The 25,065-nt window shown below is 38.1% G+C and overlaps 2 protein-coding genes across 3 annotated transcripts in view; one reads left to right on the top strand and one right to left on the bottom strand.

Moving 5' to 3' along the window:
* The window catches only part of Caps2 (calcyphosine 2), a 103,374-nt gene that overhangs the window by 69,000 nt on the left and 9,309 nt on the right, over nucleotides 1-25,065 (bottom strand). The window lies entirely within an intron of this gene.
* Nucleotides 1-25,065, top strand: part of Glipr1l1 (GLI pathogenesis-related 1 like 1) — a 44,921-nt gene that overhangs the window by 16,546 nt on the left and 3,310 nt on the right. The window contains exons 3-5 of one of the 2 annotated variants that reach the window (XM_005374327.1): nucleotides 1,020-1,070; nucleotides 8,256-8,356; nucleotides 22,502-22,590. In XM_005374327.1, the coding sequence (XP_005374384.1) occupies nucleotides 1,020-1,070; nucleotides 8,256-8,356; nucleotides 22,502-22,590 (241 nt within the window). The remainder of the gene's footprint in view (nucleotides 1-1,019; nucleotides 1,071-8,255; nucleotides 8,357-22,501; nucleotides 22,591-25,065) is intronic. The other variant, XM_005374328.2, reaches the window with a different exon arrangement.

A 25,065-nucleotide genomic window follows, 5' to 3' on the forward strand; every position in this document is an offset into this window, starting at 1 on the left:
TAGTACAAGACTGGGAACTAGGGATCTACTTTCAATCTTTTGCATATGGATATCCAGTTTCCCCAGTACCGTTTGTTAAAGAGGCTGTTTTTTTCTCTAATGTTTTGGCACCTTCGTTAACAATCAGACTAGAAAAATGTCTGGCATGGGTTTCTTTTTGTGCTATGAGTTTTTTTGTGTGCCTTCTGCCATGTTCCCCTGTTCTGAATGTTTGTTTCTCTGCCAGCAGCATGTAGTTTATGCTACTATAACATCATAATACATTTTTAAGTGAAGTATGGTGACACTTCTAGCACTGCTTCCTTCCCCCTCAGGACTAATGTGGCTATTCTGGGTCTTTTGTGACTTCATATGAATGTAAGAGTTATTTTTCTAGTTCTGTGAAGAATGTGCTTGATCATTTGATGGGAATTTCATTGAATCAGTAGATTTCTTTGCATAGTATGGCTACTTTGACAGTATTGGTCTACCAATCCATGAACAATGGAGGTCTTTCCAATTCTAATATTTCCTTCAATTCATATTATCAATGTTCTGTAATTTTTATTGTAGTTTCTTACCTTCTCGTATAGTTTGCTTCTAAGTATTTATTTATTATTTGTGAAACTACTGTAAATGAAATTGTTTTCCTGATTTCTTTCTCAGCAGGCTCACTAATAGTGTACAAGAAAATTATTGATTTTATAGCAGTACTTTTGTATCAGTACTTTTACTACTATAAACTCAGTAGTAAATCCATCTAGTCCTGCAGTTTTCTTTTTTTTTTTTTTTTTTTTTTTTTTTTTTTTTTTTTTTGGTTTTTCTCCGGTACCGGGAACCGAACTCACGATCTTGCGCTTGCCAGGCAGGCGCTTTTGCCGCTGAGCTAAATCCCCAGCCCCCCTGCAGTTTTCTTTTAAGAGAGAAATTTTTTCCCTCTTCAATTTCACTGCTTGAATTTTTTGCCTATTTAGATTTTGTATGCTCTTAATTCAATTTTTGCAGGTTATATGTATCTTGACATTTATCCATTTTTTCAGAATTCTACAATTTCTTTTCCAACAATTCTATGGATTTCACTGGTGCTTACTGTAAGTATGTTTACAATGAGTACTTTTTCTTTAATTTCTTAATTTGGGCCTTCTGTCTTTTTCCTGTGGTTAGTTTGGGTAACAAGGTATCAATCTTATCTATTTCAGGAATAAATTCTTTATTTATTGATTCTTTGTATTATTCTTTTAGTATCTATTTCAATAACTTCAGCTTTGATCTTTTTTTATTTTCTGCCTTCCACAGGTTTTGGTTTTGATTTGTTCTTGTTTTTCTAGGATCTTGAGATGCATCATTGGGTTATTTATTTGAGATCACTCTTTTTCTAGACATTCATAGCTACAAAATTCCTTTGAACTGCTTTCACTGTGTCTTAAAGATTCTGAATGTTTCCATTATTATTTAATTTTAGGAATTTATTAATTTCCATCCTGACTTCTTCAATGACTCACTGATCATTTAAGAATGTGCTGTTCAATCTTCATGTGTATGTAATTTTCATGCATGTAGTTTTTGTGGTTTCTTTTATTGATGATTTCTAGTTTCATTCCATTGTGTTCTGATAGGATCTATAGGATCGTTTCAATTTTTGTATCTATTAAGACTTCATTTGTGACCTAAAATATGGTCTATTTTGGAAAACTGTGAAGTGCACATTCTGTTGTTGGATAGTACAGTCTGCAAATGTCTGTTAAATTCATTTGACATATGGTGTAGTTCAACTCTGACTTTTTATTGAATTTTTTATCTGGATGACCTATTGATGAGTATAGGGTATTAAAGTCACCCAGCATAAATGTTCTGAGGTCTATTTGTTCTTTTATTCAAAGTAGTGTTCATTTTATGAAACTGGATTCACTGTCATTCTCTTCTTAGTGGATTTTTCCTTTAACCAATGTATAATGACCTTCTTTCCTTCTTATTAATTTTACTTTGAAGTCCTTTTGTTGGATAATACTGCTTGCTTTTGAATTCCAGGTACTCCAAGTATCCTTTTCCACCCTTTCATTTTCAGTTTTTCTATGTCTTTGGAGGTGAGATGTGTTTCTTACAGTAAACATACATTTGGATCTTATTTTCAATCTAATCTGGCAGTCTGTGCAATTTTATTGGAGAATTAAGACAATTTACATTGAAGGTTATTATTGAAAATATGTAATTTCTATATTTTTTTTTTGCTTTGAGGAGTTTTATTTATTCCTGATTTTTATTTCTTATCTACTCTTCCAATAAGATTTATTCTTTGCTATGCTCTCATGGTTGTGGAAATCATCTATATTCAGGATTTCTTTTGGTGTTTTCTGTAGTACTAGCTTCATGCTCATGTATTTCCTTATTTTGTTTATCTTGGAAGGTCTTTATTTCCCCTTCAATTCTAAAGGATGGTTTTACAGAACATAGCAATCTAGGTTGAAAGTTATTTTCTTCTAGAGCTTAAAATACAGCAAACCAAGCCTTCTTGGCCTCCAGAGCTTCTGTTAAGAAATGTTCTTTTGCACGATGCATTTGTCATTACAAGTGATTTGGTGTTTCTTACAGATTTTTATACTTTTTCTCTGCTCTGAATTTTTGGCAATTTGACTTTGATATGTTGGGGTGGTTTTTTTTGGTGTTTTTTTTTTTTTTGGCGGTACTGGGGATCGAACTCACAACTTTGCGTTTGCAGACAGGCACTTATGCCACTGACCTATAGCCCCAGCCCCCTGACTTTGATAGGTTGTAACAAGGTTCTTTTCTGGTCATGTCTATTTTGAATTCATAATTCCTTCAGTTTCCTGTGTTTTTATGTTGAGATTTTTGCATCTGCTGGGAAGGACATCACTTCCACTAGTGCAGTTTTTTACTGAGTGGAGTTCTTTTTATGATATATCCTGGGCTGTAGATATGTCTCAGTGTGAAACCATGCACTCCCCCTTTTCAGAGTACTAGATTTTATCCTTAATTCCACATTCGAAAGACAGAATAACTACCAGTAACACAGACATAAGCCGAACATATGTGAACATATAATAAAAACTTGTTTCAAAATATTTCTACTATTTCACTAACTCAGAAAAAGAAATGAAAATAAGGTAGAATATGATAGAATAAATAAATGAAAATAAGGTAGAATATGATAGAATAAATAATTATAGTGGGATTAATACTAATACATAAAAAAGGTGAGGAAAGACAGGAGATAGGAGAAAGTATGAGGGAAAAGGGAAGGGAAATATAAATGGAAAGTGAGAGATGAGATAGAGAGATTAACTAATGAAAAAATTAAATAATCCCCTGGAAAATTTAATGTGGATAAACATGAAAAAACAACATAGAACATAATAAAAACGAAAGCAAAAATTCACACACAAACATACATAACATACACATGCATACATACATCAAATAATCCAACAATAAAAAAGGCTTAATGTTCCTCTTTGTGGAGGTATTTATAATGAAGACAATATTTTTCTCAAATATCTATTATTGGACACTATCTGATGTAAGGTGAATTGTGAAAACTTTAGTCCAAAATTTTCCATCTCAGCCTCTGTCCAAGCAGGAAAAATTGCTTATGGAAGTTTGTAGGCTAAACTTCACCCCTCTCTGGTCACAGATAAGCGCTAAGGCAAAGCTGTCAGTGTCAGGACTACATAACACCAGTATCTCTGGCTTTTGTACACATGGCTAGTGTTGGAGCTGCCCACGAAGCCTTTCACATATCTTGCCCGTTGATTGGTCAGGACTGTGGGCTGCAGTTGCAAAAACCACCAGTCGATATTCTTGAAGACATAACTGGAAAGTGTCTCCACCACAACACACATTCTGAATGGCTTTGCTCAGTGGAGAGGTAGTTGGGTGCACAGTGTCGGGCTTGGTTGAGAAGCCACTGGCACATGGCTTTCCACCAGTCCCAGAGGATGCTCCTGATCCTAGTCCCCTATCCCTGACAAAACCTTACATAGCTGGATTCTTTTCTTTCAAAGTGCAACTTAAACATACATATTTTTTCCTCTACCTGGCTGAATGTGCTGTGTAAATGCCAGTTCCATTTGTCTTGCTAGGCAACCAAGCAAGGGACCTTCCAGACCGTAGAGTTCTCCCTACCGCCCAGCACAGCCACCACATTGTTTCTCCCTTCCCCATGATCTTACTTAGTGTCACGTTATCATTTTCCTCAGCCCCGGGTGAATCTTAGGGAGAGTTTGCCTTCTGCTCCCTGAGAAGCAGCTGTTGCATCTTAGACATATAATAAATGTGGGGAGCAGGCACGGTAGCCCCCATGTGTAACCCTAACACTTTGGGAGACTGAGGATGGATGGCACATTGAAGCCTTGCCTGGGCAACTTAGCAAGACCCTGTACCAAAATTTAAAAATAAAAATGGGCCTAGGATGTAGCTCAGTGCAAATGTCCTGGGTTCAACCACCATTCACATGCACACACACACACACACACACACACACACACGGAGGGGTTTTTCTCTCCTGCAAGACCTGTGAGACTTCTTAAAATGAGGGCTTCTTAAAATGGCTCCCCCTCCCAGCACTGCTTAAATCTACTGGGTCATTACCTCTCCCACACTCAGACATTTGGCAGGACTCAGGTTATCTTTGTGCTCAGGCTGTGAACCTGTCAGGTAGCAGAGTACATTCTTAAGTGAATGTTGAGATTTTCTCTTTCAACCCTCCACCACTGCACTGGGAAATGTTCAGTGCCGGTGCACACTATTTTGTTATTTCACTTATTATTTTAAGATCAATATTCTGTGTTGCACTTGGAGATTAGCTCACTGAAGTTGCATTCCAGTGATTTCCTATGATTATACCATCTCCTCAGTCATAACTGTTGATTTGGACAAGTATCCCAGAGCAATTTGTGAGTGCTTCTGCCTCTACTCTACCATGATCACTTATATTTTTGGATGTACTTGTCACCTTTTTCTTGAATTCTTCTCTCTCTGTGATTAATTTCAGATAGGTGTGTAGCATGTCTTTAAATTTACTAATCTTTCATAATGTTTATTTTCAACCTTAGATCTTAATGTTTGCATCTCTAGATTGAGTACTGTTTGTGTCTTCAATAAATACACTACTTAGTATATTCAATATTTCTCCCAGCTTTTTTGGCTGCATATAGCTTTTTAAGCATACAACATAGATATAATAATAATTTTCTATTGTCCCTGGCAAGTCCAGCTCTGCATTAGTTTCAAAGAAATTATTTTGTTCTTCATTATCAATATTTTCCTGCTTTTTATCTTGTTGTATATGTTATTATACACCTAACATTGTAAAATTTTAACCCTGCTGGGTATTAGTTTCTTTTTTTGGGCGGGGGGGTTTCCGGTACCAGGAGCTGAACTCACGACCTTGCACTTGCCAGGCAGGCGCTGTGCCGCTGAACTAAATCCCCAGCTCCTGGGTATTAGTTTCACTTGGGTTTTTCATTCAACTTTGAGACAGGGCTTAGCTGTGCATTTCAGGCTTGCCTTGAGCTCACTAGTCCCCAAACTGGTTTTGAACTCACTGTGATCCTCCTCCCTCAGGTTCCTGAATACAGGGATTACAGGCAAGCATGGCCATACCTAGCAATTTATTTGTATTCCTACAAATATTGTTTAGAGTCTTCTAGGTTACAGTTAATTTATATATTTGGTCCTTTTGATTAATGTTTTTAAATATGTTAAGTGGAATGAAAGCAGTGTGTAGTCTAAGGGTAACTGTATCTCACTACTGAAGCAAGGTTCTTCTGAGTACTCTACACAATGCCCAGAGACTTTTGAAGTGCTGCAATCAGGATAGTGAGGACATGTCCTGCTTTTGCCTTGTGTAAGCCTTGGTGTATTCCCTCTAACTCTTACAGGTAATTCTCTCCTAGGCATAGGGTAGTTTTGTCACATGAAAGCTCTGCTGAGTAGTTGATGAAAACCATCTGCAGATACCACAGTGTATAACTGTATAATTTTCACTTGTCTTATACCATTCCCTCTTAACTCCTGCCAACTTGGTCTCCCCAGACTCTCAGTTCAGACTTTCATCTCTATGAGTCCTTCAACCTTTTTCTGGTTATCCTCTTCCTAAGTTGTGGACTGGAAACTCTCACAAGGAAATAAGCTGTAATAGTAACACCACACAAGCCTTATTTCTCAAAGTCTCAGATCATCATTTATTACCTGATGTCCAATGTCTTGAAAACCATTATTTTCTGAATTTTTCCAAATTTTTTGGTAGTTTTAGGCAGGAATACAAATTTAACCATGTTACTCCTTTTTTTTGTTGTTTTTTTTGTTTTTTTTGTTTTTTTTGTTTTCTTCCGGTACTGGGAATCGAACTCACGACCTCCCACTTGCCAGGTAGGAGCTGTGCCACTGAGCTAAATCCCCAGCCCCTCATGTTACTCCTTTTTGATGAGAGGTGCAAATCATTTTTTTTGCCAATTCTAGACAGGATACCAAGCTCCTAAGCAATGGTGAAGAAATACAAAGAGCTAACTTTCTTCACCAAACTTCCCATCTGTACAAGTTGAATTAATATTTAGTGGCCTAAGGAAATCATTTTTATTCTCCTGAGGTTCGGTGAACAAGAAAAGTACCCATTTCCATGTTCTGCTTCTGTTTATTTTCTTTTGTTCAACAACAGGATGGTCGTCTAAGTCTGGACATCCTCTAGGACATCAGAACAGACGCTGTTGGCAAAGACTATGACTTGGCTATTACTCGTAAAATTGATAGAAATCAAAGGTCAGATGTACCAATAACAAGCAGAATGTGGCATCAAGGCAAATCACAGCCACTGTTGTAAAGAAAGGAACCTATTCCCACATTTGTCTTCTTCCTTAGCATTGTTACAAAAGAAATGGGAGCTTACTCTTCATTTCCCAACTTACACATAAATTTAAATAGTTATGAATAGGTGCATTCTTCTTATTGATTCAACAATCATATCTTGCTTAATGTTCTAAACAAAATGAGGTAAAAATTTCCTGCATTTACCACTCACTGATATATTAAAGGTATATCCAGATGCCAATTTCCTGAAAGCAGTACATTTTAAAGCTACTCATAGTGCATACTTATATCACTACTTAAACATCTGATGCAAATAGAATTTTGTGGGTTATTCATGAAGTAAAATTTTAAACGTGATTTCTTGAAAATGCATACTCTTGCAATTGCATAATTGATTAACTTTTTATAAATTTCAAAAGGAAAAGAATCTTTCATCTTGCTTGATCTTATATTAAGTGAGAAGCTAGTTTGTAATTGATCTGTCATGCCTAGCCACATGTGGTAATAAGCAAAATTCATCTCTTAATATTTGGTACACTGGGCTTTTCATTAAACTGTGCTATCTTTCAGGCAGCCACACAGCTATTAAAATATGATTTGTGAAATTATAAATTCTGGCTATACAACATTTATGAAAAAAGTGACTGACCTATCAGCTTATGGACTAGTTTAATACTTTTTGTTAGTGAAAATCTCAAATAAAAATAGAAAATTTATCTGTGTTATTAAATTTTTCCTCGAATTATTTTATTTCCCAAGTGCAATAAATCAAGTATTTGTCCATTTTTTTCCATTTGAAGAAAAGAAAGAATTCCATTCTATAATTGCTACAAAGGACTAGTAATTTTTTCACCTTTTATCACTCTCCTGTGGTGAGTTTTCCACAGAAGTCTACTTTCCTTTGAATAATGTGGACATTTCTTGTAAATAGGTAAAAATAAATACCATCCTTATGGCAGAATTTGTTTTTCATGAACTCAGTATGTTCTTAATTCATCTTACCTATCTCTTGTGACTTGATATTGATAAGAATATATGTAAAACTAAAAAATTCAAAATGTAACAATAAATTAAGTAGATTTTATGAGAAAAACATAATATTTTTCATTTATAGTCTGATTTTAATGTTGATTATATGATATGTCCATAGGGAGAATTAAAATTTCCTAAATCATGTGAAAGAAATTATAATTTTAGCTATGCATTATAGTATAGATGATATATTTTTCTTTTGATTTATGAAAATTATCTGTGAAGAAAAACTAGCTTAATAGCACTTGTAAAAGCAACCTAAAGAAAAAGTCACTTAAACTAATAGGTTATAGAAAAAATATAGTGAAAAAATATTTACATAGTATTTGTAATAGCATGACAAAGATTATACCTATTTCCATGATGCATTGTTTACATACAATTGTTTTAAATATGTTGGTTTATAACTTCTTTCCTTATAGATAGTTTGGGCCAATTCACATAAAGTTGGTTGTGCAGTTACAATCTGCCCTAACTTCGGGGGATCTACATATGCAATATTTGTATGTAACTATGGACCTGGGTAAGTTACTTTGCTATTAGAAGTATTTTACGTTGGATGTTAAATGTTCAGTATTTACAAAAAGAGAACCATATGCTAGAAATAAATATTTTTTGTATTTTTTTCTTTAGAACTTTATTTATTTCTTTAGGTTTTCTGAGACACAGTCTCATTATATATTCCAGTCCAGCCTGAAACTTGTGATCCTCATGCTTCAGCCACTCAAGTGCCAGGGTTATATGCACACTCCACCACCTCTGCAGTACTTTATGACTTTATTGCGTTACTCTCCCCTTACAAAACAAAAAGTATACTCAATTGCCCTATACTATTTCTTTAATAAACTAATCTCCTTATTTCTATTAAGAAATGTTATTTTATGGCTATGAGTAACAAAATATACAACACAAAGTTGGTTGAATATTACAAGGTCTCTGTATTTTTGATAAGACAAATTTCACTCTGTAGTACTACGATAGGATAGGTGAAAATAGAAAGTGATGAAAGAACACTGCCTTGTATAAAGAACTATACTTGTAGTGAAATATTTAAATGAGAGTGAAAATGAGAGAAATTGTTTCTTAAATTTAAAAAAGAGATAATATAAAATTACCTGCCACAGTAATATCTAAATACTGGAACATGAAAAAAATCTGGCAAATGCTTCTCTAATGTAATAGGAACATAATGAGAAAATTATGTTCTCATTATAATGAGAATATTTCTCAGGATAATGAGAAAATTATTGAGAATGAAGGCAAAAGCACTGTTTTCCAATAAAAGAAAACCGTAATTTTAATGCCCTCCTAATAATTACTTGTTTAAATGGAAATATAACACAAACATTGTGAAAATTCCAAAAGTAAAATTTTAGAATTCTAATTCCAATGGACCTATACAAAGAATAGAAAGACAGTTAATATGATTTTCCACAAACAAAAATTTTTAAATAAAATGTACAAATAATGAAAACTCAGACTAAGACAATCTATACAGGATTGGCAACCAGGAAGAGATATATCTAAAAACCACTGTTGGTAGATAAAAATGTGTGTATCTATTTCTGATTCTCACTTAGAAGCACAAATAACAAAAATATATTACCTAAAATCTTAGTACAAATTACGGTTTTGATAGATATTAAAGAATGGCAGAGCTACTGGCACTTATTACCATGTTTTCTTTCATAGACATTACTCACTGAATTTGGAAGGAAAATATAAAAATAATTAATAGGAGATTAAGACTCAAGATGTACTGAACAAATCATTTTCAGATCCAAGCAAATCATGTTCATAATGGACTTCTTATAGGTCCTGTGGCATAAGAAGATATAACAACATCTACCAACGAAGCAATAGGAACCAAAATGCCCCATCACTGAAACAACCAAAATCAGAAAACAGACAAAATATAGCACATGAAGCAATAGTGTTTAAGTACCTCTCTATCATATGATGAAGGACTGACACATGGAGGGAAATTAAGAGGATGTTAGACATCCTGAACTGAAGACACAAAGCAGAGTGCAAGGAAGCCAATACAGGCAGAGATTATGAGGGAAAGTACTAGAAAAAAAGTCCACACAGAAAGCCAGGTATATAATTCAGTGGCATAATGCCTGCCTGGTAAGCATAAGGTCCTGAGTTCAATTCCTGGTACCAAAAAAAAAAGTCCACATAGAGAGAATCCTGGAGATCTTCAAAGGGTATGCCTCCCACACCCAGCATATACTGCTTGTCCTGTGTTTATGAAGAAATTGAAGCTAGGATAGGAAATATGTGAAAGAATCAGAAGACACAGTTCCTGGCATTCACACAGGAAGCAGAACTAGAGGGCTTCAGACTCCATGAACAATTTGCACAATAAAATTTTGAAGTCAAAATGTTCCCAAGTGACATAACTCCATCCCAGAAAGTTTGAAGATGTAGAGTAATAACATGATACCCAGGGCCAGGGATATAGCTCAGTGGTATAAGTGCCTGCCTGGCAAATGCAAGGTAGTGAGTTTGATTCCCAGTACCAAAAACAAAAAACCCAAACAACAAAAAAAAGAAAACATGATACCCAGAATCTAATACTTATAATGTCTAGCATGTACTTAAATATTACCAAGCATGCAAAGAAGCAGAAAAATAAAATTTATAGGCAGGAAGGTAATAAATCATTTGAAACTGATGCAAATATTATCAGACCACAGTGCAATAAAATTGGAAATCAATGGAAAAAGAAAACACAAAAACTTCATAAACACCTGGAATTAAATAGCACCCTCTTGAACAACCAACGGGTCACAGATGAAATTAAAGAAGAAATTAGACAGTTTCTGATTGTACTGGGAAACCCACACAGAACCGGACCAGGCCATCTGACATGAGAAGAGTCTTTATTCGGCAGGGAAGCAAGGTGGTGGGCTGCCTAGCAGACCAAGACAGCCCCGAGCTGTGCAAAGTGTTGAGTTTTTAAGGGTTTTTTCGGGGAGGAAGTTTGTGGGCCAGAACAGCCAAGGGAGAGGGATTTGTGGTTAGGGCTGTTAACTTGCAAGAACATTTTGCAAAACCTGCAAGAACACTTTGTAAGATTGTGGGATTTTTTGTGCGAGGACAGCAGGTGCTTTTGGGAGCGATGCTAGCCCTTGAGGTTGGGCCCATTGAGAAGTGTAAAAGTGCAGCCAAAGTACTTTTTTCTTTGCAATGGGCGGGGGTCCTTTAGGGAGACCTAACATCCCAGACTTGGTCTAATAGGGATAAGGGCAAAGTGTCTCATCAGTGACTATTTCCTCCTGGACTGGGGCGGCGTCCAGGGGACTCGTCTGGGTCTTCTAAGGCTATCAGCCGGAACTGGGGCTCTGAAAGCATAAGGTTAAAATTTTGGGTTGTTAGTTTTTGTACAGTGTTGTGAATGAGGGAGACAATGCAGGGGTCCACAAGGAGGAGGAGGCAGATGGCCAGGAGGGGGCCGACGAGTGGGAGCAGCCACAGGAGAAGGGCTGTCCACAGCCCAAAGGTTCCCGGTGTGGCAGATGAGAGGCTTTGGTGGAGGAGATTGGCTTGGTCACGCATTTGTTGGATTTTTTCTTTTGGATGAGACCTGACTGGTTGGCATAGACACAGCATTCATTTCCCAGAAACAGGCAAGTGTCACCCCTTTCTGCCGTGAGGAGGTCTAGGGTGCACTTGTTTTGGAGGACAACTGTTGCCAGTTGGTCTAACCGTGAATAAACTAGACAGAAAGTAGAAGAAACATGATCAATGTGGTTGGCCAGTTGTTTACTGAGTTGAAGGTTGAGACCAACAGATGTGTGCAGGGCAGAAGCTCCGAGAGCTCCTGCCAATATAGAAGTTTCCAATATCACCCTGATGGAGATGCTGTGTCAGGAGCACCTGGGTGAGTGCAGAAATTGTTGTGTAAATTTTGTGTGGGTATAGACCTTTAGACTAGGAAGGGGGAGGACTGGGAGGCAGGTTTTATCGGGACGATAGCAAGGGAAGAGCTCAAAGTCATGTAGGAAGTAGTGGGGGTATGTGTCTAGGGCGGATGAACCCAAGGGTGGCACTATGGTCTGGTTGCAAGGCATGGACAAGCTTTTGGCTGTGCACTTTTCATAGCAGGTGATGTAGGCTCCTGGGGGTATATAGAGTTGGGGTTTTCTCATAAGGGACTTTGAGTTGAACAGACTGTAGATGAGTTGTGATACCAGGGTACAATAGTTATAGTGGGGTCTAATAGGGCTGTGTAAATCCAGCATTTACATAGGTCATAAGGGGTTTGGTGAATGATCTGAAAGAGGATCTGGGTGAAGTTATCTAGGGCAGTGGCAGATTGTTTTGGATCTTGGCAGTGACAGGAGATGGGGGAGGCTTGGATTGTGGTTTGACAGTGGCTCAAGGAGCGGGTGGTTTAGATTGTGAGTGGGCCTTGATAGTGGCTTGAGGCAAGGGGTGGTCGAGGTAGGAGTGCTTGGATCTTAGGTAGTGAACTGAGGGAAGGGAGAGTTCTGTCTTGGCTTTGGAGATAGGAGGAATACAGTGTGAAGGTGTGAGAGATGAAGGGAGGGCCTGCAGAGGAGTAAATCATCGACATATTGGATTAAGTAGCTAGGCTTGAAATCGAGAGTGGCCAGGTCAGTCATAAGGGCTTGACCAAAGTAAGGGGACTATCCCTGAATTCCTGTGGGAGGACTGTCCAGGTCAGTTGTGACGTGGTCTGTGTGATGGGATCTTCCCATGTGAAGGCAAAAAGAGGATAGGAGGAGGAGTGAATGGAGATGGTGAAGAAAGCATCCTTGAGGTCGAGGATTGAGAAATGGGTTGTGTCTGGCAGGATGTGGCTAAGGAGGGTGTAGGGGTTGGGGACCATGGATGTGACCAGGTGGATGGCTGAGTTGATGAGGTGGAGGTCCTGGACAAGTCCATAGGAGCCATTTGGTTTGGTCATGGGGAGTATGGGAGAGTTGTAAGGGGAGCAGATAGGAATGAGCAGTTTATTTGTAAGAAGCCTGTCTATGAGGGGTTTTAGGCCCAGGCGGTGTTTATGTGAGATAGGGAATTGAGGGCGATTTGGGAAGTGAGAGGGGTCTAGAGGTGTTATGAGTATTGGATTATGGTGTTGTGTTATGATGGGTTGTGATGTGTCTCAAACCTTGGGATTTACCTCGTTGATTGCCAAGAGGAGCTCGAGGTCGGGTTGGGAGTAGGGGGTAATGGGAGAATGAATGGCCAGGAGTAATAAGGGCGAAAGAGGCTTTGGAAAGGAGAGAGTTATGCGTAGCTTGGCAAGAGCGTCTCGTCCCAGCAAGAGGGTGGGACATTTGGGCATTACTAAGAAGGAATGTGTGAACTGTTTATGACCGGTCAAACAGGATAGGAGTCCCATTGAGGGTGGGTGTTGGGGATGGCCCTCGACCCCTACTACCACAATCTGTGATGGCAAAGTCTATCCTGCATAATTTGGGAGGATGGACCATGAGGCCCCTGTATCAACAAGGAAGGAAACTGACTTACCTGCCACCTGGATTTGTACCTTGGGCTCCTCAGATGTTAGCAGGACCTCATCTGCCTCGTCGGTGGGAGCATGGGAACCCGGGCTCCATCAGTCCTCTCAGGCAAGCCCCATCAAGTCTGTCAGGGATGGCTGTGGTGTGGGAGGCTAGGCTGGGGTGGGTGTCCCTCTCTTGCTGTAGAGAGGGACAATCCACCTTGCAGTGCCCCTTCTGTTTGCATAGTGGACAGGGTCCTGGTGGCGGGCATGGATTTGGACATTCCCGTGCTCAGTGGCCCTCCTGTCCACATGTGAAACAGGGTCCTGGTGGTTGTTCGTTGGATGACTTGTTGGACTGTTTGGGGGCCTAAGGCCTGACAGCTGCTGTAAGGAATTGGCACTTTTGTTTGGCGCAAGGCAAGTTTTTTGTTTGTTTGTTTGTTTGTTTTGTGTCTTTGCAGCCATTAAAGACCTTAAAGGCCAGATTTAGCAGTTTGTTGGGGGTGGGTGTTGGGACCCTACTCAAGGAGCTCTAGTTTTTTTTTTTAATGTCTGGGGCTGATTGAGAAATGAAGGAGGTTTTGAGGACTAGTTGTCCTTCATCGGAGGGATCAAGGTGGGTGAATTTGGTGAGTGCCTCCTAGAAGCATGCCATGAAGGCTGCAGGGTTTTTTGTAGGTTCCTGAGTGATCTCTTGGAGTCTGTCCCAATTAACCGCCTTGTGGTAGACTTTTTAAGGCCAGCAAGTGGGCAGATGACCATCTGGTCTCAGGCCAATGGCCTGGGGGTATCAGGCTGATAATCCCATCTAGGGTCAATATGGGGGACCGCCTGTTCACTTGAAGGGAAGGTTTGGTCAGTGCGGTGCATCTCATCTGCATGTCCCTGGGCCACTAGCCAGATTGCATCTTTTTCCTCGGGGGTGAGAGTAGAAGACAGGAGAGTATAGAGATCATTCCATGTAAGCTGGTACATCTGGGTAAAGTATTGGAATTTTTTTTATATAAGTAGACGGATCTCATGTGAAGGAGCTTAAGCAGTTTTTGTGGGGGGGAGGTCAAGGAGTGACCAGGGCTGGTGAACACCTATTAAACCTTTGACTCCAGCTATTTGTCACAGTGGAAAGAGACCAGAGGGTGAAGGGGATTGGAAAGGGGGTGTTGATTGGGACTTAGAGCAGGTGTGTGATGATGGAGGGGAAGAGAGTGTTGGAGGGGTCTCTGGCAAATGAGGATAGATAGGAGGTGGGGAGGGGGAAGGAGGAGAAGGTGGTGTGGAGGGTGGGCTAGGGGACCCATAATGGGGAGGGGGGTCCAGTTGGGCCTGAGTTGGGGCTGTAGTAGGTGGTAGGTGGGCTTGAGTTGGGGCTGGTGGTCAGTGAGGGGTCGGGTCATCAAAGGGCTCGGGAAAGGTGGGGAGGGAGAGGGTGTCATCTGGCAAGTGACATCGGAAGGCAGGAGACTTGGCATGAAGGTTTTGTCGGGGAGAGCAGGAAATGCAGAATTGGGGTCGGTCACGAAGGGAAAAGAAACCTTGGACATAGGGTACCTAGGACCATTTTTTATTGTGGCGACATGTTGGGGTCTAGGGTATCATCAGGTGGCCAGATAGACCCATTATATAGTTTGTATTGTGGTTAGACAGTTTGGCAGAGGAAGGTGAGGCATTTGACTTTGAGATCAGAGAGGCCGAGGGGGCCGTGAAGAACAGACTCGAAGCAATGGAGCATGGGAGAGTAGGGGAGGGAGGAGGTGTTGTGCATGATGACCACAGGAGAGATGAGAGAACAGAAAATGAGGAGATTGAAGATCACTGTCGACCAAGAGAAGTCCTAAATGGGATGAGAGACCCAGGCCCCCAAGCAGACGTGTCTCGTCGGGGATGAGGTCATGAGAAGGGAAAGCAAGGCTCAATGCGTCGACACGATTTTGGGAGGGGGCCGCAGGGGCTGGGGGCATGAAGGTGGGAGAATGAGCCATCTGAGAGACATGAGGGAGGCCCTCAAAGAGAGAAAGAAAGAGGAAGGGAGAGAAAGAAAGAGGAAGGGCTAAGTCAGGAAGAGGAGGGCAAGGAGGAGGAAAAAAGAGGGATGTGGTCTGGGTCAAAGAGGGCAAAAGTGCCCTAAAGGAATTTAGAGTCAACTCAGTCAAGAAAGTTGCCCGGAGATGCCAAGGGCGGACAAGGGGTCCATTGCACCCATCAGCAATCAGGCAGCAGAAGAAGAGAAAGAGGCAGGCAACGAAGTCAGATTCGGAGGAGCCAAAGATATCAGGGTAAAGGGGAAGGGAGGAATATTTATGAGCGAGAGAAAAAGAGGCAGAGAGAGTACCGGGAAGGGTGCTGGACATTGGGAGAGTTGGTTGAGGAAAGGGGTGTGTTTGTCAAAGAGGTTGAGGGACAGTCAGGACAAGAATAGTTAGGAGGGAAACAGGAGGGGCAAGGATGGGAAAGGAAGAACATGAAGAGGAAACTTATACTTGGTGAGAAGTGTCTGTGGATGGGTGCCTTCAGGTGGCCAGACAGAGCCATTGTCTAGCTTGTACTGCAGCCAAGTAGTTTGGCAGAGAAAGGTGAGGCATGTGACTTTAGGCTCTGTAAGACTCAGTGGGCCCTGCAGGACAGATTGGAGGCATTTGAGGACTGAGGAGTTAAAGGAGGAGCATGAGACAGAATTTTCCATAGTGAGAAAGAGTAGGAAGAGTGAGATGGAGAGGAGAATGAGACAGGCAATCCTGGTTGACCATGAGAAGTCCCAAATGGACCGAGAGACCCAAACTCCCCGAGCGGACATCTCTGGTGGAGGAGGGAGTCAGGGAACGAGGGAGGACGACTTGACCTGTCGACAGGGCTTTGGAACAAAACTGAAGGGAGTGAGGGGCTTGAAGCCCAGAAAACGAGCAAGCTGTCCCAGGGTGAGAGTCAACCAGATTGTGCGTGAAAGCGAAAGTGAAAATCACTCAGGAACAATGAGGAGATCGGAGAGAGGAAGAGGGAAGAGGATGGAGTAGAGGAAGGAGAATAAGACAAATTGTTTGTCTTGAAGGTTCCCTGGGGGAGATTATCCTGGCAAGAACAGGAAAAGGGAGGGGGCCTCTCAAGGAGGACAGTACTGAAGAAGGAGAGAGCGGCACAAACAAGGATAGTGTTAGTGAAAGAGCGAGTCCAGATGGGACTGGATGTGACGTGGGAAGTGAAATCAGAATAAGAGGGAGGTGGCGGAGAAAGGGAGAGGGCAGAAAGACTGCAGCTGGGCAGTTGAGAGGAGGTATGGATATCAGGTAGGGGAGGAAATGAAGGCAACTGTCGGTGGCGCCTAGAACGGTGTCAGGGGAAAAGACAGGGCATGAAAAGAAAACAGAAAGAGAGAATTACAGTTGGTGCCGTGTCTGGATGGAAGAGATGGCAATGAGGCTGGTTCGAGGCTCGCGGTCCACTCAAAGGTGGCCAGATGTGGACCTGGTGGGACCTGGGGAGGGTCCCCAGTCAGGAGGGACCAGTAGGTGCTTTGGCATCCCTCCCAGGTTTCAACTTCAAATGACTGGATCGGGAAACCCACACAGAACCGGACCAGGCCATCTGACACGAGAGAAGTCTTTATGGGGCGGGGGAGCGATGTGCTGGACTGCCTAGCAGACCAAGACAGCCCCGAGCTGTGCAAAGTGTTGAGTTTTTAATTTTTTTTTTTTTTTTTTCGGGGAGGAAGTTTGTGGGCCAGAACAGCCAAGGGAGGGGAATTTGTGGTTAGGGCTGTTAACTTGCAAAAACATTTTGTGAAACCTGCAAGAACACTTTGTAAGATTGTGGGATTTTTTGTGCGAGGACAGCAAGTGCTTTTGGGGGCAGTGCTAGCCCTTGGGTTGGGCCCATTGGGAAGTGTGAAAGTGCAGCCAAAGTACTTTTTTCTTTGCAATAGAAAGGGGTCCTTTAGGGAGACCTAACGGTTTCTACAATTAAATGATAATGACAGTACAACATACCAGAACTTACGGGACACGATGAAAGCAGTCCTAAGAGGGAAATTTATAGCAGTGAATACCCATATCAGGAAAACAGAGCAAGTGCAAATAAACAACTTAATGGTGAACCTCAAACTTCTAGAAAAAGAAGAGCAGGCTAAACCAAAAGCTTGCATGAGGGAGGAAATGATAAAGATCAGAACAGAAATTAATGCATTGGAGACTTAAAAAACAACACAAAGAATCAATGAATCAAAGAGTTGATTCTTTGAAAGATTAAATCAAATAACAAACCCTGATTCAACCTTATTCAAAAAAGGAAAGAAAAGACTCAAATCCACACAATGAAGAATGAAAATGGTCCACAGAAGAAACCACAATGGTCCCTGCAGAAATCCAGAAAATCATCTATACCTACTTTGAAATTTGGATTCTAATAAGATGCGGAAGAAATGGACAGATTTCTAGATACATATGAATTACTAAAGCTGAATTAAGAATATATAGAAACTGATGCAAAACCATATAAATGTTTGAATTAGTAAAGAAAGAATAGTCATTATAATTGTATTTCATATTTTCAAAAGCTAAAAGATATATAATACTAAAAATAGAAAGTTGGAAAAAAAATAAGTTAATAGCAGAGTAGACATTCCAGAAGAGATTAGTGAGTTCAAAGGCATCACAATACAAACCATCTAAAATGTGAGAAAGAAGAATCCAAAAATGATGAAAAGGAAGTCAGCTGTCTATATGACTACTTTAGTGGGAAGTGATTATCTTGAAGTGGAAGACAGTAAACTATTCAAAGAAATATGGCAAAACTTTACAAGTTTAATGAAATTAAACAATTCATACATCCAAGAAGTTTATCAAATTCCAATATATGAAATGTAAAGAATAATACACCAATCACCTTGTAGTCAAAACTTTCAAGATTAATAATAAAGAGAAAATCTTAAAAGTATCAAGATAACAAAGATATGTTACATATCATGGAACAAAATAAGAATGACAGTAGAATTTTTCACTGGAAACAATGAGAGCATAGATAACAATAACGTTAAATATGAAAAGAAGAAAATATATCTACCAAGAATTTTATACCCAGAGCAAATGTCTTTCAAAAATAAAGATGAGGAGACTAAGAGAGAAGGATCTCCAGTTCAAAGCCAGCCTGAACTGCATAGGGAGGTCCTATAATAAATAAATCAATAAATAAATAAATAAATAGACAGATAAAATCTACAGAAGTCTGCAAGTGGTTAATACTTGGGTAAATGTATATTGTTTTTTCTTAATATTTAATTCTCTTTCAAAGGTAATTAATCAAAGATATACTAATGATGTATTTTGAGTTCTATTACATATGTGGAATTAAAATTCGTGATAACTAGAAAGATCTAAGGGGCCAAATGGAAGTTTATTATCTTGAGGCTCTTGTACTCCATGTGAACTGGCATAACTCAATAATGGTAAGTAAAAGATGCATATGATAAACTCTAAAGAAACTAATAAAATAAAAAAGAGAAATAGCAAATAAGTTTACAAAGTGATTAAAATGAAGTTTTAAAAATATTTGATTAATCCAAGGAAAGGCAGAAAAAGAGGAAGAGGGAAAAGAACAGAGGAGATAAAAAGATGATAACTTCAAACATAATTATATCAATAATATAAAATGTAATATCAATAATATAAAATATTACATTTTATATTATTGATATAATTCCATCTCAAGAAGAAATGGTATAAACGTCCAAATTAAAAGACAAAGATTGCATGTTGGATAAGAAATTGAGAATTAGTTTTATTGCTGCTTACAAGGAACACACTTTAAACACAAAGACAGAAACAGATTAAAAGTAGAAGAATGAAAAAGCTTTACTATGCTAACATTGGTTAAAAGAATCCTGCAATGTTGACGTTAACATTATATGATGTATAATTTGAGCACAGAACATTAATAGGGGTAAAAAAAATCATTTGAAAATGTTAAAGGGGCTAATAGAGAAGGCATAAGAATCCTAAACATTTGCATCCCCAAATCAGGTATCATAATAAGGTGAAACAAAAACAGGTAGAACGACAAAGTGAAATAGACAATGTCACAATTACCATCAGAGATTTTAATATTCTTATCTGCTAGCAAGCAAGCAGAGAGAAAATCAGTGGGGTTATACGTTAGAATAACACATTGAACCTACTTGACCTGACTGACATTGATAGACTACCTCATCCAATAATAACAGAATATACTTTATTCAGTGCACATGGAATATTTACCAAAGTAGGTAATATTTAGGGTCACAAAACAAGTCTTAAGCAGATTAAAATAATATATAAAGTGTGCTTTTTGAGCATAATGGGAAAAGGACTGCAAATTAGATTCAAAGAAGAATAAATGAAATAAAAATAAAATCATAAATAAATGAAATAACAAAAAACTAATAGAGAAAATAAATAAAACCTAAAATTATTTGAGCATTATTGTTGATAATCATATAATAATATGATAATCCTTAGACCACACTGATTAGGAAGAAAAAGGTAAAAATAAAAAATTAGACACAGCACTATATATTTTACAAATATTAAAATGAAAATAATGCTACAAATTTTTCAAATATTAAAATGAAAATAATGCCAATAAATTTACACTTTAAATTGAAACAATCCTCAAAAGACACAAATTATAAAGAAAAAATAGAAAATTACAGAACAATATGTCTCACAAACATAGGAATAAAAACTTTGACCAAAATTTGACAACTGAACCCAAAAAAGCATAAAATACATCATCCAAATGGAGTTTATTCCAGGAATTTAGAGCTCACTTAACATTCTAAAATCAATCCGGGTAATTCATGATATTAATCAACCTAAAAATAAGGATCATACAATTATTTCAATAGATTCAGAGAAACACAAAAATTATTCCTGATATAAACTCCCAGCAAACTAAAAGTAGAATGCCTTAAAAAACCTAATAAAGGACATTTATGAAAAAACTTGCAGTTAACTTCATAACTCATAGTAAAATTCTTTTTTCTGTAAAATATTAAATAATAAATGTTAGGCTTTGCATGCCATTTTCAATATTTATTATACATTAATTTTTCTTTGGTTGTTTTTAGTTACCCCTTATATATGTTTTTAAAAATCCCTGTTTACAGACTGCACAAAAACAGACTATGTGGTCTACGTGTCATACTATATGACCACTGGCTTATAAGTCTATATAGAAAACTCAGTAAAAGCTACCAAAATGCTAGAGTTGGTCAGTGTGGTAATTTGTCAAGATAGAAAATCAATATACAAAAGTCTATTGCAGGGGCTGGGGATTTAGCTCAGCGGCAAAAACGCCTGCCTGGCAAGTGCAAGGTCATGAGTTTGCTTCCCGGTACCAGAGAAAAACCAAAAAAAAAAAAAAAGTCTATTGCATTTCCACAAAACAGAAAGGAATAATCAGAAATTGAATTAACATAACAATACCACTTTTAATAGAATCAGAAATAATAAATTACCCAGGGCTAAACCTAGCAAAATAGCTGATAGACCTTTACACTGAAAACAATAAGAGAAAAATTAGCAAAGATAGAAATACAGAAATATATGCTATTTAGGAATTAGAAGACTCAGCACTTAGTATGTCAGTTTTTTACTAAATTAATCTATGGATTTCAATACAATCTCAATAAAAACCTCAGCATTTTTTTATTGTAGAAATTAACAAGCTGATCACCAAATGCATACGGAAAAGCTAATGACTTAGAATTGCAAAAAATTAGTTTTAGAAAGAATAAACTTGAAGGGATAGTATCACTGTTTTCAATAATTATTTAAACTACAGAATAATCACAACATTATGATGTTGGCATAAAGTTACACAAGATCACGTTACAGAATAAAGTCTAGAAATGAATCTACACATGGTTAAGCACATATGTTCAATTGATATTTTATAAATGCACAAAGGAAATGCAGGAGAAAAGGAATAGATTTTCAACAGATGATGTTGAAACAGTTATCTATATGGGAAAAGAAGTAACTTGAAACTATGTAAGATACAAAAAGTATTTCAAAATAGATTGTAAACCTAAATGAAATATCTAAAGCAATAAAGCTTTTAAACGAAAACTTTTGCGACCTTCAGGTAGCCAAAGGTGTTTCTAATTACCGTATCAAAAAGCATGATTCATAAAAGAATAAATTTAAAAATTGGATGTCATTAAACTTAAAAACACGGCTATCTAGAGACATTTAAAAGAATGTAAAAACAAGCAACAGACTGAAAGAAAGTCTGCAAAACATATCAGTAATGGACACACTGAGAATATAGGAAAAAATGATAATTCAATATTCTAAAAAATGTAAAACTCACTTTTGAGAAATAAGCACTTGAAAAAATGCTTGACATTATTAGCCATTAGGGAAAAGCAAATAAAACCATAATGTAAACCACTGTACAACTATTGAAATGGCTAGAAACCGACCACTGCATGGGTAAAGAGTATGTAAATGACCTGGAATTCTCAGTCATTGTTAAGTAGGTGTTCATTTAAGGACTTATGCATGAAGGGTCCAAATATTCATATCCACTTTATTAGAAGTAAGCAAAAACTTGAACAACCTAAATGTCCACAAATAGTTGAATGGATAAGTTGTGCCATATTCTTCAGTGAAATACCACTCATGTTATTATGATTGTCTTTGCCTATTTGAGGTAAGTAACACTTTTGTATGTCTTTCACAAATGAGAAACAGAAGAGGTTTGTCAAAATGCATTGGCTTATATAATTTAAAAGTTAGCATAATAACTATCAAATCTAGATAGGTGGCCACGGTACTATTGGAACTAGAGAAGCTGACTATAGTATTGTACTTTTAAACTAAACTACAGAACATTATTTCATTTGCAATTTAAATTTCACTTATTCCATTTACAATAGAAATAATTATAGCATCTATGGTAAAAATTTTGTGGCTGTCATATTCTATGGCACTGGATTCATACACAATTTGTGTTCATGTGTTTAGGGACATCCTACAAAGAACAGTTCCAGTAGTTTATTTTCAGAAACAAAAATAAATGAATATAAAATTTGGACAAAAGTTGTTGCTATCTTTCCTCTTCAATATTCATGAATGAGTGATAAAACAATTTGCATAAATTACACACAAATTAGAGAATTAATAGTCATTTGGCTACATGTGTTTCTTCTTTCCACAGAGGAAATATTAAAAATGAGCTCCCTTACACAGAAGGATCACCCTGTTCTATGTGCTCAAAAGAAGAGAGATGTGTAAACAAGCTCTGCCGTAAGCAAAATAGAAAATAATTCATAACATTCTATTTGGACAGTAACATTATCATAAACTCATTAATTTTTAAATATAGCCCTCCAACTTATAATGTATGGGTAAGATTTGATTGCTTCTGACAGTATGAATCATTTATCGTAAATTATCATACTTTAGTTCAGATGATCCTTCCCACATTCATTATTTTCCCTCTGAAGCTAAAGGACAGAAAGAAATAAGACACAACCATAATCCAGGTTGCCACTGCATTCAAGATAACTACTGGTTGAAAAGTTTATTTTATATTTCCTTCCATTCATTTCCTTTTATTAGTATTAGAATAGTGACTCATCTAGTAGTAAACAATAATCATTTCCAAATTACCATATTTCTCTTCCAACATCAGCTTTTTGTTGCTCAACCCAAATATTCTTTCTTAGGATGAAATATTCTTGGTGGAAAAAGATGTATGTGTGTATAACCATGAAAGGAAAGAAACAGAAAAATAGTGTATATTAAATTATTTCATTTATATGAAGTTCAAAATCAGGTAAAGTTATTCTGTGCTTTTAGTTGATATAGTGGGTTCCTGTAGAGGAATTAGTGATTGAAAGAACACAGTAAAAGGACTTTCTGGACCTGTGCTGCAGTTACTTTGTGTGTGCTCTTTGCAATAATTTATCAGTCTTTCCACTTACAGGATATAAATTTCAAGAGATGTGTTAGAAGTTCCTTTCAACTTCACATTCAATTAAAACCATTTTTCAAAACAAATTCATTGTTTCCCTCCTATTTACAAGCTGATGTTTTCTAGTCAAAGAGATATACAGATAACAATACATTCACTATTTTACTTCCCCTTCCCATGGCTTCCAAGCCAGTAAACTTTTTGCCTGAACTACTACTGTCTCCCTCCCACTTCTCTTATTTCACTTCAAACTGCTTTTTACATAGAAATTTAAATGAATTCAAATGATTCTTTTTCTTTAATTCCTTAATACCTTTTTATTACAATAAAAGAAAAATCTGATTCTGTATCACGTGGCTAACAAGACCAAGCACAATCTAGCTCAGGTCTTGTCTCTCCTACTGTACATTCTATTTTTCTCTCAGAAACAAATACTAAGCTCCAGGATCATTACCCTCATATCCAGATCACTGAAGGATTGTTTCTTCTTTCAAGGTCTTTTTGTTTTGCTTTCTCTTGGTTTTGGTAGAATGCTCTGGTTTTTGTTGTCGGGTGAACAAGTCTTCACACGTGGAAGTGGAAACAAGTTTCTGTCGTTTTGAATAAGACCCCGATATTATATCAGCTCTGGGCACAGACTGTAATAAGTCTGACACATTTGGCTTTTTTATTGAAAGACTTCAAGTATTTAAAGAAATACAGGTTCTCTTGCTGGAAAGGTGACTTTGAGAAAGGTCTCCAGGAGAAGTCCTTTTGCTGTTTCAACTCCCACAGAGCTCTGTGTAAATGCTGGCATGATGTTGAACCCTGCTGATACCGTACAGCAGAGGAATTATTTAGCACAGTCAAGCAACCCAGATAATTGCGAGAAATAATCATAAATGGTTTTGATTTTAAGCCACTAAGTTTTGGGAAAGTTTGTTTCACAGCAGTAGATCATGGAAACACTTATTATGTTTGGTAAATTTTTATTAAACATTTAATATGTCAGACAAAATGTAAAAGTTTCTACCCTCTCTCCGCTGAGAAGATAAGAGAAGTAAAGGTTGTTTATCTGAATCCAAATAAAATTTAGTTATGGGTGGGTTCAATTTATGAAAGGTTAGTCTACCCCAGCTGTCCCTGCTCCAGCAGTATAGACGCCCAGAGATTTCCAGTGAGATCCTGGTGTGTTCCACTGGTGCCCCTCCCCTGCTGGGTTTGGACCTCTACTCCTTATGGCTTTAGCATTGTGACATGGCTGAAAATTCCTTTGCTTTCCAGAGCCTGTTTGTCTAGGTGTCCAGCCTCGTATCCCTTACACCTTTAATATTAAACCAGTTACCAGAGTACCGGCATGTCCTGTTCATGTTCCCCTCCTCTTCTTCATGCCTGGATCTTGACCCTTCAGTTCTCCAACTGTATCTCTCTAGCCCTGTAACTCTAGGAAAAGCTCTGCCCTTCCATTTCCAAACACAGGGCTCTGCCTGGACACAGCCCAGGTTTTCAGCCTTATACCTAGCCCCAGAATCAAGCGTGTCCCAGGGGGGAAAAGAAGCAGGCTTAATTATACCAACTCCTGTCTCTTTGAATCTCCTGCTCTGAAATCCAACCCCTCTAGTCTGCTGCTCTGAGGCTTTTACACTGAGTTCTGTTGGATTTGGGGAGGATTTTCTAGCTTGCTTGATGGGAGCTTTTGTCCCTGAGATGGAAGCAGCCACTGACGGTGGACAGCACCACAATCTGCATAGGCTATAGGCCTGACTGGAGGTGATTTCCGTTTTCTTCTTTTTTCCAAATTATTCAGGTATTCTTAGGCCTTTGCA

This window comes from Chinchilla lanigera, unplaced genomic scaffold (genome assembly GCF_000276665.1).
Source record: "Chinchilla lanigera isolate Chin_1 unplaced genomic scaffold, ChiLan1.0 scaffold00004, whole genome shotgun sequence".
NCBI classification, from domain to species: domain Eukaryota; kingdom Metazoa; phylum Chordata; class Mammalia; order Rodentia; family Chinchillidae; genus Chinchilla; species Chinchilla lanigera.